The sequence below is a fragment of the Hippopotamus amphibius genome, chromosome 14 (genome assembly GCF_030028045.1).
Source record: "Hippopotamus amphibius kiboko isolate mHipAmp2 chromosome 14, mHipAmp2.hap2, whole genome shotgun sequence".
Lineage (NCBI taxonomy): Eukaryota > Metazoa > Chordata > Mammalia > Artiodactyla > Hippopotamidae > Hippopotamus > Hippopotamus amphibius.
The window spans coordinates 57058053-57075015 of NC_080199.1; the positions used below are offsets into that span (position 1 = coordinate 57058053).

General features: G+C 36.4%; 1 protein-coding gene across 2 annotated transcripts in view; it reads left to right on the forward strand.

Moving 5' to 3' along the window:
- The window catches only part of DNAJC15 (DnaJ heat shock protein family (Hsp40) member C15), a 69723-nt gene that overhangs the window by 29739 nt on the left and 23021 nt on the right, over positions 1-16963 (forward strand). For both annotated transcript variants that reach the window (XM_057707760.1, XM_057707761.1), the window contains exon 4: positions 5829-5905. In XM_057707760.1, coding sequence (XP_057563743.1) covers positions 5829-5905 — 77 coding nt within the window. The remainder of the gene's footprint in view (positions 1-5828; positions 5906-16963) is intronic.

Consider the following 16963-nt stretch of genomic DNA (forward strand, 5'->3'; position numbering starts at 1 on the left):
GTAGAACGTATAGTATTTAACATTGTAAAGGAAGAGAGAGCAAGCAAATGAGAAGCATTTCACTGTTCTGTGGAGTCTCACAGATAAGGTAGAGTAGTTTAAGAGATTGTCATGGGTATCCTGAACGTGGTCCCTGCATCTCTCAAGGAGAGAAAAGTGATGCACGCCTCCTTTTCCTCACCTTTGTGGGCTTCAAGTTAAGACAAGTGACTTTTGATAAATCTGGCCCCCTTTCCACAAAGTACTGATCTTGCAGTTTGCAGTGAAACATTTTGAAATATCTTTATCATCATCATAATTATACCTCAGTGAAGATATGTTTTTAAAATAATTCTTTAAATATTAATTGTTTCAGGGAAATTGAGGAATGAAATATATGCATACTTTCTCTTGGCACTTACTCCAAAAAACCAAATTCATAAGCACAGCATTTACAGTGTTTTGATTTTGTAACTGTGTTCCTCATTGAACCAAATAGAGTTACTAGCAAATAGGGACGGTAGTCGTGTGTCAGTAAATCCCTGTCACTCAAAGGAGAACGATCAAGGCTCAAGTTCTTGTGGGCTCTCTTTTCATTTTTTCTTAAACTTCATTTGCTTCTTCTATGCTTTAACATCATCTTGTTCTTAAATCTCATCTTTCTTTTTCTCATGCTTTTTTCACCCCTTTTATGGAATATTGCCTAAAATAATTTTTTTCATATGGTACGCATGGAGAATTTGTTTCTTTCCCTCTCACTTTTAATCATGTAGCTGCTGGCTCCTTGGAATCTGGTGGAGCCAGTATCAGAGGGGTACTGCAGAAATCTCTGCTCAGACTGACTCTCTGTGCCTGCCTTTATACTTTTCTGCATACTCTCAGCCACGGTTTTTGGTACTCTCAGACTTAGCCAGATTTTCTGGTGTTCTTTTTCGTCTGTACACTGCCTGTTTTGATTTTGATTTTCTTTTGTTTGTGCTTTAGGTTTTTAGTTTGGGGTAATTTTTGTTTGTGTGTGTGTGTTGTTTAGTGCTGGGAATGTTGAGGATTTTCTCTCTATTATCAATGTTCTGAAATTTCACAGGAATTTTTAGCCTTGACCTAGGTGAAAATTTATCTTTTGTTCTCTAAGATCCTCTTATGTTTTTTCTTTAATTTTTTTTTCCTTCCAATGTGTCTCTGCTCCTGGAACTCATGTAAGTGGCCTTTCTCAGCACTTTGGTAGATTTGCTTCAACAGTGTAATTGAATGAGAGGATTGGCAGTGTGCTGTGAGTATGTAGATGGGTTATATCAGCAGTCATGTCTTTTCCAAGACAAGGAGCCCAGAGGCAGTCTTGGAACCTCCAGAACCCATGAGTGGTTGAGTACCATGTGTATTTTACTCCTTGGCTTAACTGTCTCCCTCTTCAGCCCTCTGGGTTCTGAAATGCGATCTGTGGGTACTCCCCTTTGCTTCTCTTGGGATCTACCACCCACAGTAAGATGCATCCCAGGCATGTGATTCTCTTTCTTGGTCTGAGGGCTGAAGTGGCAGGTGGCAGGCCCTTATGCCCTATACTAATGGAGTTAGGACTGGTCTCTCTTTGCCGTTTTGGTTTAATTAATTACCCTGATGTTGTTTTTTGCATTCGTTAATTCTGAATTTAGTGTTTTCTACTTTCTTACCTTTCGTGATTGGAGCTGCTGTGATTTTTCTATATATGCAATCTTGCCTGTTTTCAGTCTTCCAGGGTTTCTTTCAAACTTTCTGGTTTGCCACTTGTCCCATTTCTTATTTTCTAGGCCTATTATGGATTTTTCTTGTTTAAAATGTCTCTTTTCTCACTTCAAAGGCACTTTGGAAAGCAAAAGACTTTTATTATTCAATCTGCTGTTTTGAACCAGTACCTTTTATTTGATTTTTTGAAGTATTAACGTGTATTATTGACTCAGCTGTTGTCTAATTATCCCTAATTTTTTCCCGGGGAAAAAACCCAAGTCATTCATCTTCTTTTGAGGCTTTTGTTTTTCTATTTGTGAATTTGTTTTTTTTACTTGAATACAAATTTTTAAAATTGGATTTATATTGTTTTCTGGTTAAGTGAAATTCATGGAAATAACACTAATTGAAATCATCCTTCTGTGGCTCTGTAAATCAAATACATTATTATACATAATTAAAGTTTATAGTTTATGGTAAATGTATTTCTTCTCTTAAGACTATAGAGTGATATATTTTTCTGGTTGTTTGGAGGGCTTTTATGTTTCATGTGATTGACTAAATTAGCTAATGAAGACTTTCGTTTAACTTGGTTCATTTCACATCTTTTCTGATAATATATCACACTACAGCATTCAATGTTAATTTTAGAAGGAAAATTATTTTGATTTTTGTTTATATACATCTTTGTATATACACTTTATAAGTAAAATAACACAAACTAATGATTTGTAAGGTTCTGGGTGTATTTCAGATAGACAGCAGAAATAAATCCCACTGTTTCTGTTCTTGGAAATTCTATTAGAAAAATATAACCATCTACTCCATCTGTTTGATATCATTATTGTAATCACACTTTTGTGAATCTAAACATTTCCTTGACCCGCCAGTATTGTCAGAAAATAGTCCTGCGTTGCCTATGTCTATATATCCTAATATAATGCAGTATTGGTATATAATTTATAAGCTTCAAAGGGCTTACAATTTCTATTTAAAATTGTGTAATATAAAACCTAAATTCCATATGAGTTTAGAAGGCATGATTTTTTCTGAAGTAACATGAACAATTTTTTTGTTTTTTTCTGTCTGCTTTTCTATATATATAGCCTCCAGATATTAAATGTCTGTCCTCAAAAATGATCTAGTTCCTTTAGAAGGATTGTGATGATTGTATATTTACAGATTGACTTACTTATAAGCAGGTCAGGATTTTAGGGTATAAGCCTCATCCAGATGCTGGACTATAGAAAAGGAACCTTTTCTTAGTCTCTTTTTCTACCTGGGAAAAAGAAAGTAAAAAATTTGCTTGGGTATAATAGCTGCTTTTAGGGGTAATGAGCTTTCTGAAAGTTCATGAAACATCATCAATTTATGTTTATTATGCTGGGAATTTGAAAATTTGGAGCTCCCAGAGGTGGATACTCTTAGAAATATTAGGGAGTAAAGTATGCGTCTAGTAAAAATTTTGGTCACCTGAGAGAAACCTTAAAACCAGCTATTCTTCCTCTATTAAATCCCTATTCCTTTATATATATTCCCCTATATACCTCTTATTCCTTTTTATAGTCCCCTGTGTGTGTCTGTCTTTTGTATGTATACATAATTTGTCCACATTAGTATGTACTTTAACAATTTGATTCCCTCCCCCCCCCACAACTTGGAGGAGGAGGGGATTGTTTTTTGTTTTCTTACTAGATTGTTAACTACTTGAAATTTGGAATAGTACATCATATTCCTCACAGTACTGGTACATTGATAAATTAGCATCTGTGTGATGAAGGGCAGAACTTCACTTGTCTCATTTGAAAAGTGCCTGGCACATAGTAGGTGCTAACATATTTGTTGAATGAATTATCACCAATGGAAATTTATGACAAGCTCTTCAAAGAGAAACAGCTTATACAAATGGCCAGGTGGGTTCCCTGGGACTCATTTTTTAAGCTCTAATAATTTCCTTGGTTTCCTTTGTTTAGTCCTTTAAAAAAAATTGGATAAGTAACTATGTTCATTGTCGAAAATTTAGAAGTAAAAATAAACAAGAAGAAAATAATTATTCATAATTCTACCACTCCAAAATAACACTTTGGTGTGTATACTTTCAGATTTTGTTTTATGCAAGCATACACTTGTTTTTCCTTAGAAAAACGTGTGTTCACATTTTAGAATCATACACGCGTTCAATCATGTGTGAACTTTTTTCCTTCTAAAAGTTGAGTTCATGCATCCTGTTTTCTCTAAGAGCTCCTGAAAAGAGTTGTCTCTCTTTGCTGTCTCGCATTCCTTTCCTCCTGTTTTCTTTTAAACTCAGTCTAATCAAACCTTCACTCCCAGTACCTTCAGCTAGATTTAGATTTAGCAAAGGCTAAATCCAGCAGTCAGTCCTCAGCTCTCATCTTACTTGACCTGTCGGAAGCATTTGAAACTATTTTTCACTTCCACACTTTTGGCATCTCCTTTTTCTCCTACCTCATCACTGGGCCTTCGCATTTTCCTTTACTGATTCCTCTCCATTTCTGTGCCACTAAATGTCGCAGTCTCTAGGGCTCAGTCTTTGGACTTCTTATCTATACTCCGCCTCTAGGTGATCTCGTTTAGTCTCATGCCTTTAAATACCGTCTGTGTACTCATGACTCCCAAATGTTGTCTCCAGGTCAGACTTTGCCTCTACTTACATAGACATTTGAAACTTAATATAACCAAAACCAATCTCCTGATATCTGTTACCCACAAAAAACAAATAACCACTCCTTCTCTAAGTCATTAATGGGCAATTTAGGCCAGAAACCTTGCAGTCATTTGCAGTTTAAGTTCTCCGGAAAGCAGAATGAGACAAGGATTAGCAAGCTGTTGGTTTATTAGAGAATGCTCTTAGGATCAACAGCTCCAGAAGGAAAGAGACGGAAGAAGGATGGAGGGATAATTTAGGCTGCAGTACAGTCTTAACAAAGGTCTGAGGCAGCCCCCAGGGAGCTCTGACGCTCAGGGGACTCATCCTCATTGTCTCAAATTGGGGCAAGAAACTGAATGACATCACCTGGGAAGTAAATATAGATAAGAAGTCCAAGGACTGAGCCCTGGAGAACTAGAGTGTTTATACCCTGACATCAGCCAGTCATCAGCTAGACTGCCCTGCAAAGGGGGTGTGAGCTTGACATTCTTCAGCCAAGGCAATTGCTAGAGTTTGACAGCTGAGTGCTGTCTGCTGGCAGCTGCCCTGGTGTCTGGGGAGTAAGTGCCTCACCTCTGAAGGAGGATTTGTGCAGTGTTTAGTAGCATTTACTGCATCATCTTTAGTTCCCCGCTTTTTCTCATATCCCATATTCAATCGAAGCAAATGTTATTTCTGCTTTCAAAATACATCCAGAATCTGATGGTTCTCACCTCCTCCTCTACTACCACATCGGTCCGTACCACCATGGTCTCTTGCCTAGATTGCTGTTATGTCCTCTTAACTGGTCTCCTGCCTCCGCTCTGTACCTGTTTTTTTTTTATTCTCCACATAGCAGTTAGAGTAATCCTTTGAAAACCAAGTCAAATCTGTTACCCCAGTGCTCTGGCTCTCCTGCTACTGAGAATAAAATCCTAAATCATTTCCATGGCTTCCACGGCCCTCCACAATCTGGCCCCAGTTATCTCTCTACTGTTCCTCTCCTCCTTGCTCAGGCTCTCCGGCCACACTGACCTTTCAGTCTGGTCTTCCGGTCTCTTAGCCTCCCTGCCTGCTATCCTGATGTGCTTCCCACCTTGTCAGTTTCTCCTCTTCTTTCTCAGTCAGCCAGTCTAGTATGTTAAAAAGATGTCTGTCATCTCAACAATAAGTGACTTGCTCAAGGTTATCCAATGAGAAAATTACTGTAGAGCTTAGTAAAAGTTTAAGCCTTTTGCTTCTACTGATCTCTTTTATTCCTTCAGTGCAGAGACATTAATGTATTTGAAAGTGAAAAACATTGTTAACTTTTTGTAAGTGTTCATCTTGCTCATAATTTCTTGCAGAGGATTATTGTTTAGTGCTCTCCCTCCCCGCCTCCCACAATTCCAAGTTGACTTCTAGAAAAGGCATTACTCTTATTGCAGCTATGTGATGGGGTTGAGGTCATGCCACCTCATACGTGGAACTAATTATTTCTTGCTCTTTCTTTCCTGTACAGAGCTTTTCATCCTACTATAAAGGAGGATTTGAACAGAAAATGAGTAGGCGAGAAGCGAGTCTTATTTTGGGTGTAAGGTAGGTGTGCTGCATAAGTGTTATTTTGTTTTGTGGCTAAATTTGCCTTGAAAAAGGAGAAAATGTGACAGTAAAGTTATCCGTATATTTTAAATTATGAATAGGAGGCAGAGGAGAAAATACCAAATTTTTACATTTTAAAACCTCAGATGTAAGAGATTATCCTACTACCCCTAAAACAAAACAAAATAAAAAACCAGGCGTATTTGTGATATGCCTTTATTCCTTAAAAAGGAACTGTTGTATTTGAATACTAAAGTTTCAATGCAGTTATCAAAATATCCCCTATTGTGACGATGAGTTATTTCTGAATTCAGTTTTCCAATTTGATATGGATCATATTTTCAATTATAAATGGGATCTGTTTGACTATTCTTTTCTAGTTCCACAATTTGACATCTAGCATATTTTATTGTACTGTACTTGTTTCACCTTAGTATCCATTTATTGTCTAACTTTGGACAGTATAGGAGAAAGTTAATGACATTATGGGATTGCTATATATCATTTAACACTTAAAGTTAAGAATACCTCCTCTGCCGTAGATTTTCCAGTTGTTTACCTTATGTTCCCTAGAGCTCACTCAGAGTTTTATGGGGGTTGGTTATAATATGTTATCCACAGCAAATCTTGTGGTGACTTAGTCAACATAATCAAGCAGAATAGATCTTAAAGTGCTATGTTGACAGAATTTTTTAACCTCTTGTAAATTAGCAGATATTTAAGGCCAAAACATTTTGTTATTTCTTACAACCAATCAAGAAAAACAAGAAGTTGGGTAGGGGAGGAACAGTGCAATTTAGCTTGGTGCTTCATTTAAATATAAGAAGAGATGGGCGCTGTCACTGAGAATACAAAAAAAGAAATGATTTTAAGCAGGGGAACCAAATTAGGAAATTAACTATATTGCTAATTATTCTTTGCTTTAATATTATTCAGAGTGGCATTGTTATTTTTCTTGGGCACCCATATCATTCTATTTAGAGTCTTGAAATGTGAATATGAAGCGCATTATTAAACCAAACACAAAAGTTTTTGAGGATATCATTTAATACCATCCAAGGTACTCCTGTTTTTAGGACAGATAATTAGGAGTTTACTTAAGATACATGGGTTTAAAGTTTTATCCCATTGAACTGGAAGCTGTACAGAATTTCACAGGGAAAATTGAGTGGCTAACAGCAGACTCTGATAACAAGTGAATCTGGGTACAAATACCAATTTTACCACCCATTAGCTGCGTGACCTCAGTCTCATCATTTGTAAAATGAGATAATATGAGTTTCTACTGCATAGGCTTGCTGTGAAGATTAACACATAAGAAATTTTTAGCATAAACACAGCACTTAGTAAGTACTCAGTAAATATCAGCTAAGCAAACAGATCCTCATCCTGATTCTGTCTCTGAGGTACTTATTTTTAGCTTTTCCACTTCAGCTTCTTCATTTTTGATTTGGAATTAATAATATTTGCCTTGTTGGAATTTATAATGACGTAAGTGATACCTTTTTATCGAAGTGTCTCCCAGATAACAGGTGCTGAATAAATGTTGGCTCCCCTCTCTTCCCATCTCTATCTTGAATGCAGAAGCTAAATATTTGCGCTTAACACATTAAATAGAAAGGTAGAACTTATTTGCCTTCCTCTAGTCCTTTCTTTCAGTCAGGCAGTGTTGATTTTGAGGAGATTCTTTGAGATGTGAATACATTGCTGTGGTTCCATTTTCTGTGGTCAGTGAATCCAAATGATTTAGACTACATAGCAAGTAGGTAAAGACAAAATGGAGCTGACTCTGTTGATACTCTATTTAAAAACAAAGAAATCCTGTGTTACTAGTTGACTGTCTATTTTTACATATTGCATAAGCCTAAAATATTTTCCTGAGCTACCCAGAAAAACTTATTATACCTGGTATATTCTGAAATTATGCACACATTTGTGATTTTCAGACTTTCTAAAAACTTCTGTGGAACTCTGTTTAAATGTTATTCAATAGACTAGTAGTAGAAAAAGATGAAACCAAAACTGCTCCATTTGCTACAGGATCAGGGAACATTACTCTAGAGGTTCTACACACCCCACTCCCCTACCCCCAGTCAGGTGCATTCCACGGAGCAGTTTGAAATCCCTGATATAGGCAAAATGGTATTTAAAGTTACATTTTCAGTTCATGGTGAAATTGCCTGTAGTGGAGATATATCAGAGCTACATTTAATTTTTTTTTCTTTATTTTTACATTTAATTTTTAATGTTTTGTTTAAGAACTAGGATTCTCTCATCTTGCTTAACCTTTACAAGACCAGTGTTAAGGAGCTTATCTCCTATATTTTATTCTAGGAGTCTTAAGGTGTCACATCTAAGTCTTTAATCCATTTTGAGTGGTGTAAGATAGAGGTCCAGTGTTATTCCTTTGCATATGATTGTTCAGATGTTCTGTTCCCAGTAAACACCATTTATTGAAGAGACGATCCCTCATTGTATATTCTTTACTCCTTTGTCGTAAATTAATTGACCATATATACATAGGTTTATTTCTAGGCTCTGTTCTGTACCATTAATCTGTGTCTTTTTATGCCAATACTGTACTGTTTGATTACTAGAGCATTACCATACTAGAGTGTGGTATATTGATAGATTGAAATCAGGAAGCTTGATGGCTCCAGCTTTGTTCTTTCTCAAGATTGCTTTCATTATTCACGTTCATTTGTGGTTCCATACAAATTTTAGGATTTTTTGTTCTATTTCTGTGAAAAAGGCCATTGAAATTTTATTTATTTATTTAGCTGCATTGGGTCTTCGTTTCTGCATGCGGGCTTTCTCTAGTTGCAGTGAGCTACTCTTCATTGTGAGCTTCTCATTGTGGTGGCTTCTCTTCTTGTGGAGCATCGCCTCTAGGCACATGGGCTTCAGTAGTTGTCGCTTGAAGGCCCTAGATTGCAGGCTCAGTAGTTGTGGCACATGGGCTTAGTTGCTCTGCGGCATGTGGGATCTTCCTGGGCCAGGGCGTGAACCCATGTCCCCTGTATTGACAGGCGGATTCTTAAGTACTGTGCTACCAGGGAAGTCCTGCTGTTGGAATTTTGATATAAGTTGCATTGAATCTGTATGTTGCTTTGGGTAGTATGGACATTTTTTAAAAATTGCTTCTTCCAATCCATGAGCACAGAATATCTTTCCATTTATTTGTGTCTTCAGTTTCTTTCACCAGTGTCTTCTGGTTTTCAGTATACAGATCTTTCACCTCCTTGGTTGAATTTATTCCTGGGTATTTTATTCTTTTTGATGCAATTTTAAATGGGATTGTTTTCTTGATTTTTTGGTAGTTTGTTATTAGTATATAGAAATTTTTGTACATTGATTTTATAGCCTGCAACTTTACTGAATTTGTTGATTAGTTCTAACAGTTTTTTGGTTGAGTCTTTAGGGGTTTTTATGTATAGTATTATGCTATCTGCAAATAATGTCAGTTTTACTTCCTCCTTTCTTATTTGGGTGCCTTTTATTTCTTTTTCATTTTCTTGACTAATTGCTCTGGCTAGGACTTCCAATGCTATGTTGAATAAGGGTAGTAACAGTGGCAACTTCGTATTGTTTCTGACCTTAGAGGAAAAGCTTTCAGCTTTTCATCATTGAGTATGTTAGTTGTGGGCTTTTCATATATGGTCTTTATTATGTTGAGGTTCGTTCCCTCTATACCAACTTTGTCAAGAGTTCTTATCATTAATGGATATTGAATTTTGTCAAATGCTTCTTTACATCTATTGAAATGACTGTGAATTTCATCCTTTTGTTACTGTGGTATATCACTTTCAGATGCTGAACCATCCTTGCATTCCTGGAATAACTCCCACTTGATCATGGTATATGATCCTTTTAATGTATTGTTGAATTCTGTTTGGTAATATTTGTTGAGAATTTTTGCATTTGTGATCATCAGGGGTATTGGGCTGTATTTTCTTTTCTTGTAGTGTCCTTGTCTGGTTCTGGTATCAGAGTAATGCTAGCCTCATAAATGAGTTTGGAAGTGTTTCCTCCTCTTCCATTTTTTGGAAGAGTTTGAGGATTGGTGTTAATTATTCTTTAAATGTTTGATAGAATTTAGTGAAGGCGTCTGGTCCTGCCTGGACTTTTCTGTGTTGGGAGTGTTTTGATTGTTGATTCAGTCTCATCGGTAGTAATCGGTCTGTTCAGATTTTCTATTTCTTCATGAATCAGTCTTGGTAGATGTTTTGTTTCTAGGAATTTATCTGTTTATTTCTCCTACGGTGTCCAATTTGTTATTGTATAGTACAGTTCACAGTAGTCTCTTGTCCTTTATATTTCTGTGGTATTAGTCCTAATCTCTCCTTTTCCATTTCTGATTTTACTTGAGTCCTCTGTTTTCTTGGTGAGTCTGGCTAGTGGTTTGTCTCTTTTGTATATATTCTCAAAAAACCAGCTCTTAGTTTCATTGAATTTTTCTTTCTTTCTTTTCTTTTTTCTTTTTCTTTTCTTTTTTTTGTCTTTTTACTCTCTATTTCATTTCTTTTCACTGTGAACTTTATTTTCCTTCTACTAATTTTGGGGTTACTTTGTTCTTCATTTTATACTTCCCTGAGGTGTAAAGTTAGGTAGTTTATTTGAGTTCTCCCCCCCCCCCCCCCCCAATATAGGCTTTTTTGTTATCAACTTTCCTCTTAGAACTGCTTTGGCTGCATCCCATAAGTTTGGTAGGTTGTTCATTTGTCTCAAGATATTTTTTTTATTTCTATTTTGACTTCCTCTTTGACTTATTTACTTATTTATAGAAGAATTTTTTATATGCTTATGTAGCAGTTGATAATATATTTTAACATGTTTAATGATCTGTTATTTAACTCGAGGAGGTTAAAGTAGTAACTAAGTGGCAAATAACAACTAGAGAGTAGAACACTGGCAGAATTCAGGACTGACAACTGACAGCAAGGAAGGCAGTGTTTAAAACAGACAGAAGAACTTATTAGTTTCATTGCACTTAATTGATACTCATGATAATGCTTTTTGAGTCATTCAAGAAATGATAATTAGATTATTAGTGCTCCATTTTTTTAAAAGTAGAAAATGTAATACATTTTCATAAGCATTTTTTTTAATTTATTATTTTTTTGGGGGTACACCAAGTTCAATCATCTGTTTTTATACACATATCCCCGTATTCCCTCCCTTTCTTGACTTCCCCCCCCTCGAGTCCCCCCCACCCTCCCCACCCCAGTCCTCTAAGGCATCTTCCATCCTCGAGTTGGACTCCCTTTGTTATACAACAACTTCCCACTGACTATCTATTTTACAGTTGGTAGTATATATATGTCTGTGCTACTCTCTTGCTTCGTCTCAGTTTCCCCTTCACCCCCCACCCCCTCCCATACCTCGAGTTCTCCAGTCCATTCTCTGTATCTGCGTCCTTGCTCTAGTAACTGAGTTCATCAGTACCATTTTTAGATTCCGTATATGTGAGTTAGCATACAATATTTCTCCTTCTCTTTCTGACTTACTTCACTCTGTATGACAGATTGTAGTTCTATCCACCCCATTACATTTAGCTCCATCTCATCCCTTTTTATAGCTGAGTAATATTCCATTGTGTATATATGCCACATCCTCTTTATCCATTCATTTGCTGATGGGCATTTAGATTGCTTCCATGTCCGGGCTATTGTAAGTAGTGCTGCAATAAACATTATGGTACAAGTTTCTTTTGGGATTATGGTTTTCTTTGGGTAGATGCCCAGGAGTGGGATTACTGAATCATATGGTAGTTCTATTTGTAGTTTTTTAAGGAACCTCCAAATTGTTTTCCGTAGTGGCTGTACCAACTTCCATTCCCACCAACAGTGCAGGAGAGTTCCCTTTTCTCCACACCCTCTCCAACATTTGTTGTTTCCAGATTTTGTGATGATGGCCATTCTGATCGGTGTGAGGTGATACCTCATTGTGGCTTTGACTTGCATTTCTCTGATGATGAGTCATGTTGAGCATCTTTTCATGTGTGTGTTGGCCATCTGTATGTCTTCTTTGGAGAAATGTCTATTTAGGTCTTCTGCCCATTTGTGGACTGGGTTATTGCTTTTTTGGTATTAAGCTTCATGAGCTGCTTGTATATTTTGGAGGTTAATCCTTTGTCTGTTGTTTCATAGGCAATTATTTTTTCCCATTCTGAGGGTTGCCTTTTAGTCTTGTTTATGGTTTCTTTTGCTGTGCAAAAGCTTCTAAGTTTCATGAGGTCCCATTTGTTTATTCTTGATTTTATTTCCATGATTCTAGGAGGTGGGTCCAAAAGGATCTTGCTTTGATGGATGTCATAGAGTGTTCTGCCTATGTTTTCCTCTAGGATTTTTGTAGTGTCTGGCCTTCCATGTAGGTCTTTAATCCGTTTTGAATTTATTTTTGTGTATGGTGTTAGGAAGTGTTCTAATTTCATTCTTTTCCATGTAGCTGTCCAATTTTCCCAGCACCACTTATTGAAGAGGCTGTCTTTTTTCCATTGTATATTCCTGCCTCCTTTGTCAAAGATAAGGTGCCCATATGTGTTTGGGCTTACTTCTGAGTTCTCTATTCTATTCCATTGATCTTCCTTTCTATTTTTATGCCAGTACCATACTGTCTTGATCACTATGGCCTTGTAGTATAGTTTGAAGTCAGGAAGCCTGATTCCACCAACTCCATTTTTCTTTCTCAAGATTGCTTTGGCTATTTGGGGTCTTTTGCGTTTCCATACAAATCGTAAGATTTCTTGCTCTAGTTCTGTGAAAAATGCCATTGGTAATTTGATAGGGATTGCATTGAATCTGTAAATTGCTTTGGGTAGTACAGTCATTTTCACGATGTTGATTCTTCCAATCCAGGAACATGGTATGTCCCTCCATCTGTTTGTGTAGTCTTTGATTTCTTTCATCAGTGTCTTAAAGTTTTCTGCATACAGATCTTTTGCCTCCTTAGGCAGGTTTATTCCTAGGTATTTGATTCTTTTGGTTGCAATGGTGACTGGGAGAGTTTCCTTAATTTCTCTTTCTGCTCTTCCATTGTTAGTGTATAGGAATGCAAGAGATTTCTGTGCATTAATTTTGTATCCTGCTACTTTACTAAACTCATCAATGAGTGCTAGCAGTTTTCTGGTAGAGTCCTTAGGGTTTTCTCTATATAATATCATGTCATCTGCAAAGAGTGACAATGTTACTTCTTCTTTTCCAATTTGGATTCCTTTGATTTCTTTTTCTTCTCTGATGGCTGTGGCTAAAACTTCCAAAACTATGTGGAATAATAGTGGTGAGAGTGGACACCCTTGTCTTGTTCCTGTTCTTAGAGGGAATTCTTCCAGTTTTTCCCCATTGAGAACGATGTTGGCTTTTGGTTTGTCATATATGGCTTTTATTATGTTGAGGTAATTTCCTTCTATGCCCATTTTCTGGAGAGCTTTTATCATAAATGGATGTTGAACTTTGTCAAAAGCTTTTTCTGCATCTATTGAAATGATCATATGGTTTTTATCCTTCAATTTGTTGATATGATGTATCATGTTGATTGATTTGCATATATTGAAGAATCCTTGCATCCCAGGGATAAACACCACTTGACCATGGTGTATGATTTTTTTAATGTGCTGTTGGATTCTGTTAGCTAGTATTTTGTTGAGGATTTTTGCATCTATATTCATCAGTGATATTGGTCTGTAGTTTTCTTTTTTTGTGACATCTTTGCCTGGTTTTGGTATCACGGTGATGGTAGCCTCATAGAATGAGTTTGGGAGTGTTCCGCCTTCTGCAATATTTTGGAAGAGTTTGAGAAGGATAGGTGTTAGCTCTTCTCCAAATGTTTGATAGAATTTGCCTGTGAACCCATCTGGTCCTGGGCTTTTGTGTGTTGGGAGATTTTTAATCACTGCCTCAATTTCTGTACTTGTGATTGGTCTGTTCATGGTTTCTATTTCTTCCTGGTTCAGTCTTGGAAGATTGTATTTTTCTAAGAATGTATCCATTTCTTCCAGGTTATCCAATTGATTGGCATATAGTTGCTTGTAGTAGTCTCTCATGATGTTTTGTATTTCTGAGGTGTCCGTTGTGACTTCTCCTTTTTCATTTCTAATTCTGTTGATTTGCATCTTCTCCCTTTTTTTCTTGATGAGTCTGGCTAATGGTTTATCAATTTTGTTAATCTTCTCAAAGAACCAGCTTTTAGTTTTATTTATTTTTGCTATGGTTTCCTTCCTTTCTTTTTCATTTATTTCTGCTCTGATCTTTATGATTTCTTTCCTTCTGCTCACTTTGGGGTTTCTTTGTTCTTTTTTCTCTAGTTGTTTTAGGTGTAAGGTTAGATTGTTTATTCGATCATTTTCTTGTTTCTTAAGGTAGGACTGTATTGCTATAAACTTCCCTCTTAGAACTGCTTTTGCTGCGTCCCATAGGTTTTGGGTTGTTGTGTTTTCCTTGTCATTTGTTTCTAGATATTTTTTGATTTCCTCTTTGACTTCTTTAGTGATTCCTTGGTTGTTTAAGAGTGAATTGTTTAGCCTCCATGTGTTTGTATTTTTTGCAGTTTTTTTCCTGTAATTGATATCTAGTCTCATGGCGTTGTGGTCTGAGAAGATGCTTGATATGATTTCAATTTTCTTGAATTTGCCGAGGTTTGATTTGTGATCCAAGATGTGATCTATCCTGGAAAATGTTCCGTGTGCACTTGAGAAGAAAGTGTAGTCTGTCGTTTTTGGATGGAATGTCCTATAAATATCAATGAAGTCGAGATGGTCTAATGTGTCATTTAAAGCTTGTGTGTCTTTATTTATTTTCTGTTTGGATGATCTGTCCATTGATGTAAGTGGGGTGTTCAAGTCTCCCACTATTATTGTGTTCCTGTCGATGTCCCCTTTTATAGCTGTTAGCATTTGCCTTATGTATTGAGGTGCTCCTATATTGGGGGCATAGATATTTACCATTGTGATATGTTCTTCTTGAATGGATCCCTTGATCATTATGTAGTATGCTTCCTTGTCTCTTGTAATAGTCTTTACTTTCAAGTCTAATTTGTCTGATATGAGTATTGCTACTCCAGCTTTCTTTTGACTTCCATTTGCATGGAATATCTTTTTCCATCCCTTTACTTTCAGTCTATATGTATCCCTTGGTCCGAAGTGGGTTTCTTGTAGGCAGCATATAGAAGGGTCTTGTTTTTGTATCCATTGAGCCAGTCTGTGTCTTTTGGTTGGAGCATTTCATCCATTTACATTTAAAGTGATTATTGACATGTGTGTTCCAATGACCATTTTCTGAATTGTTTTGGGTTTGTATTTGTAGGTGTTTTCCTTTTCTTGTGTGTCCTACTTAGAGAAGTTCCTTTAGCACTTGTTGTAAGGCTGGTTTGGTGGTGCTGAATTCTCTTCACTTTTGCTTGTCTGGAAAGCTTTTGATTTCTCCCTCAAATCTGAATGAGATTCTTGCTGGGTAGAGTATTCTTGGCTGTAGGTTTCTCTCTTTCAGGACTTTCAGTATATCCTGCCATTCCCTTCTGGCCTGCAGAGTTTCTGTAGAAAGGTCAGCTGTTATCCTGATGGGTTTTCCCTTATATGTTGTTTGTTGCTTTTCTCTTGCTGCTTTTAATATTTTTTCTTTGTGTTTAATTGTCGTTAGTTTGATTACTATGTGTCTTGGTGTATTTCTCCTTGGGTTTATTCTGTATGGGACTCTCTGTGCTTCTTGGACTTGCTTAATTATTTCCTTTCCCATGTGGGGGAAGTTTTCCACCATAACCTCTTCAGATATTTTCTCAGACCCTTTCTTGTTTTCTTCTTCTTCTGGGATGCCTATAATTCAAATGTTGGTACGCTTAATGTTATCACTGAGGTCTCTGAGACTGTCTTCTATTCTTTTTATTCTTTTTTCTTTTTCCTGCTCTGTGGCGTTTATTTCCCCCATTCTATCTTCCAACTCACTTATTCGTTCTTTTGCCTCAGTCATTCTGCTGGTTATAGCATCTAGATTATTTTTAATTTCAGTTATTTTGTTATCCATTGCTGTTTGTTTTTCTGAGTTCTTATGAACTGTTTCTTGTACTTTCTCTATTTTGTTATCGAGATTTTGTATCATTTTTACTATCATTACTCTAAATTCTTTTTCAGGCATTTTTCCTATTTCCTCCTCATTTATTTGGTCTTGTGGGTTTTTTTCCTGCTCCTTTGCCTGTATGGTGTTTCTTTGTTTCCTCATGGTTGTCCAAACTTTTGGGATTGCCTGTCCTGGTGATAGAGGTGTTTCTAGAAGACTGTCCAAGCCTCAGACTAACGTCCAAGTATTGGATTAAACAAATATTAAGTCTAGGAAACACATACATGTATAAGACACACAATTACTGCATCCATTAGGACATAAGGCTCTAGAAAGACCTGACAGAACCCCAGTGTGCTATCAGATATTCAAAGAGAAGCCCAGCAGAAATTGACAACTGAAACAGACCAAATCAGAGACAAAAGCAAAAGCAAACAAACAAACAAATAATACCTTACACATACAAACATTAATCCAGGGAGATTTTGTAAGCTAGGATCAAATATAGAAAAGAGCCAGAGTACCACCAGAGAGAATGGAGATTCTCAGAATGTAGAGAACTATACTAAGAACTAAGATAAAGACAAAAGCCTAATATTAAATACCAAGGCAGTGCGTCATCTGGAGAATAGAGCAAGGAGTCTGAGCAGACTGCTAGTGTTGCTTATAAGTATGTTAAGATAAAATAAACTTAAAATGGCTGGAAGAAAGGGGAACAGAAGAGCGTAATGTGGTTGGAAATCTGCAAATAAAAAGAAAGGAATAGAAATGTATAAAAGATAGGGATGAAAGGAAAGTATGAGAGATATATTGTCTGTACTACCAAAAACTTAGCTAGATACAGAAGTATATAAAAAGGCAAAAAAAAAAAAAAGAATAAAAAATATTAAAAAATTATGTTATAAAACTTGTAGATCCCTTAGGGCTAAGATTGTATTTAATAAAGAAAAAAAAAAATCCAGAACTGATCCCAGAATGGACCAGTTCAATAGGAATTGATACTAATATT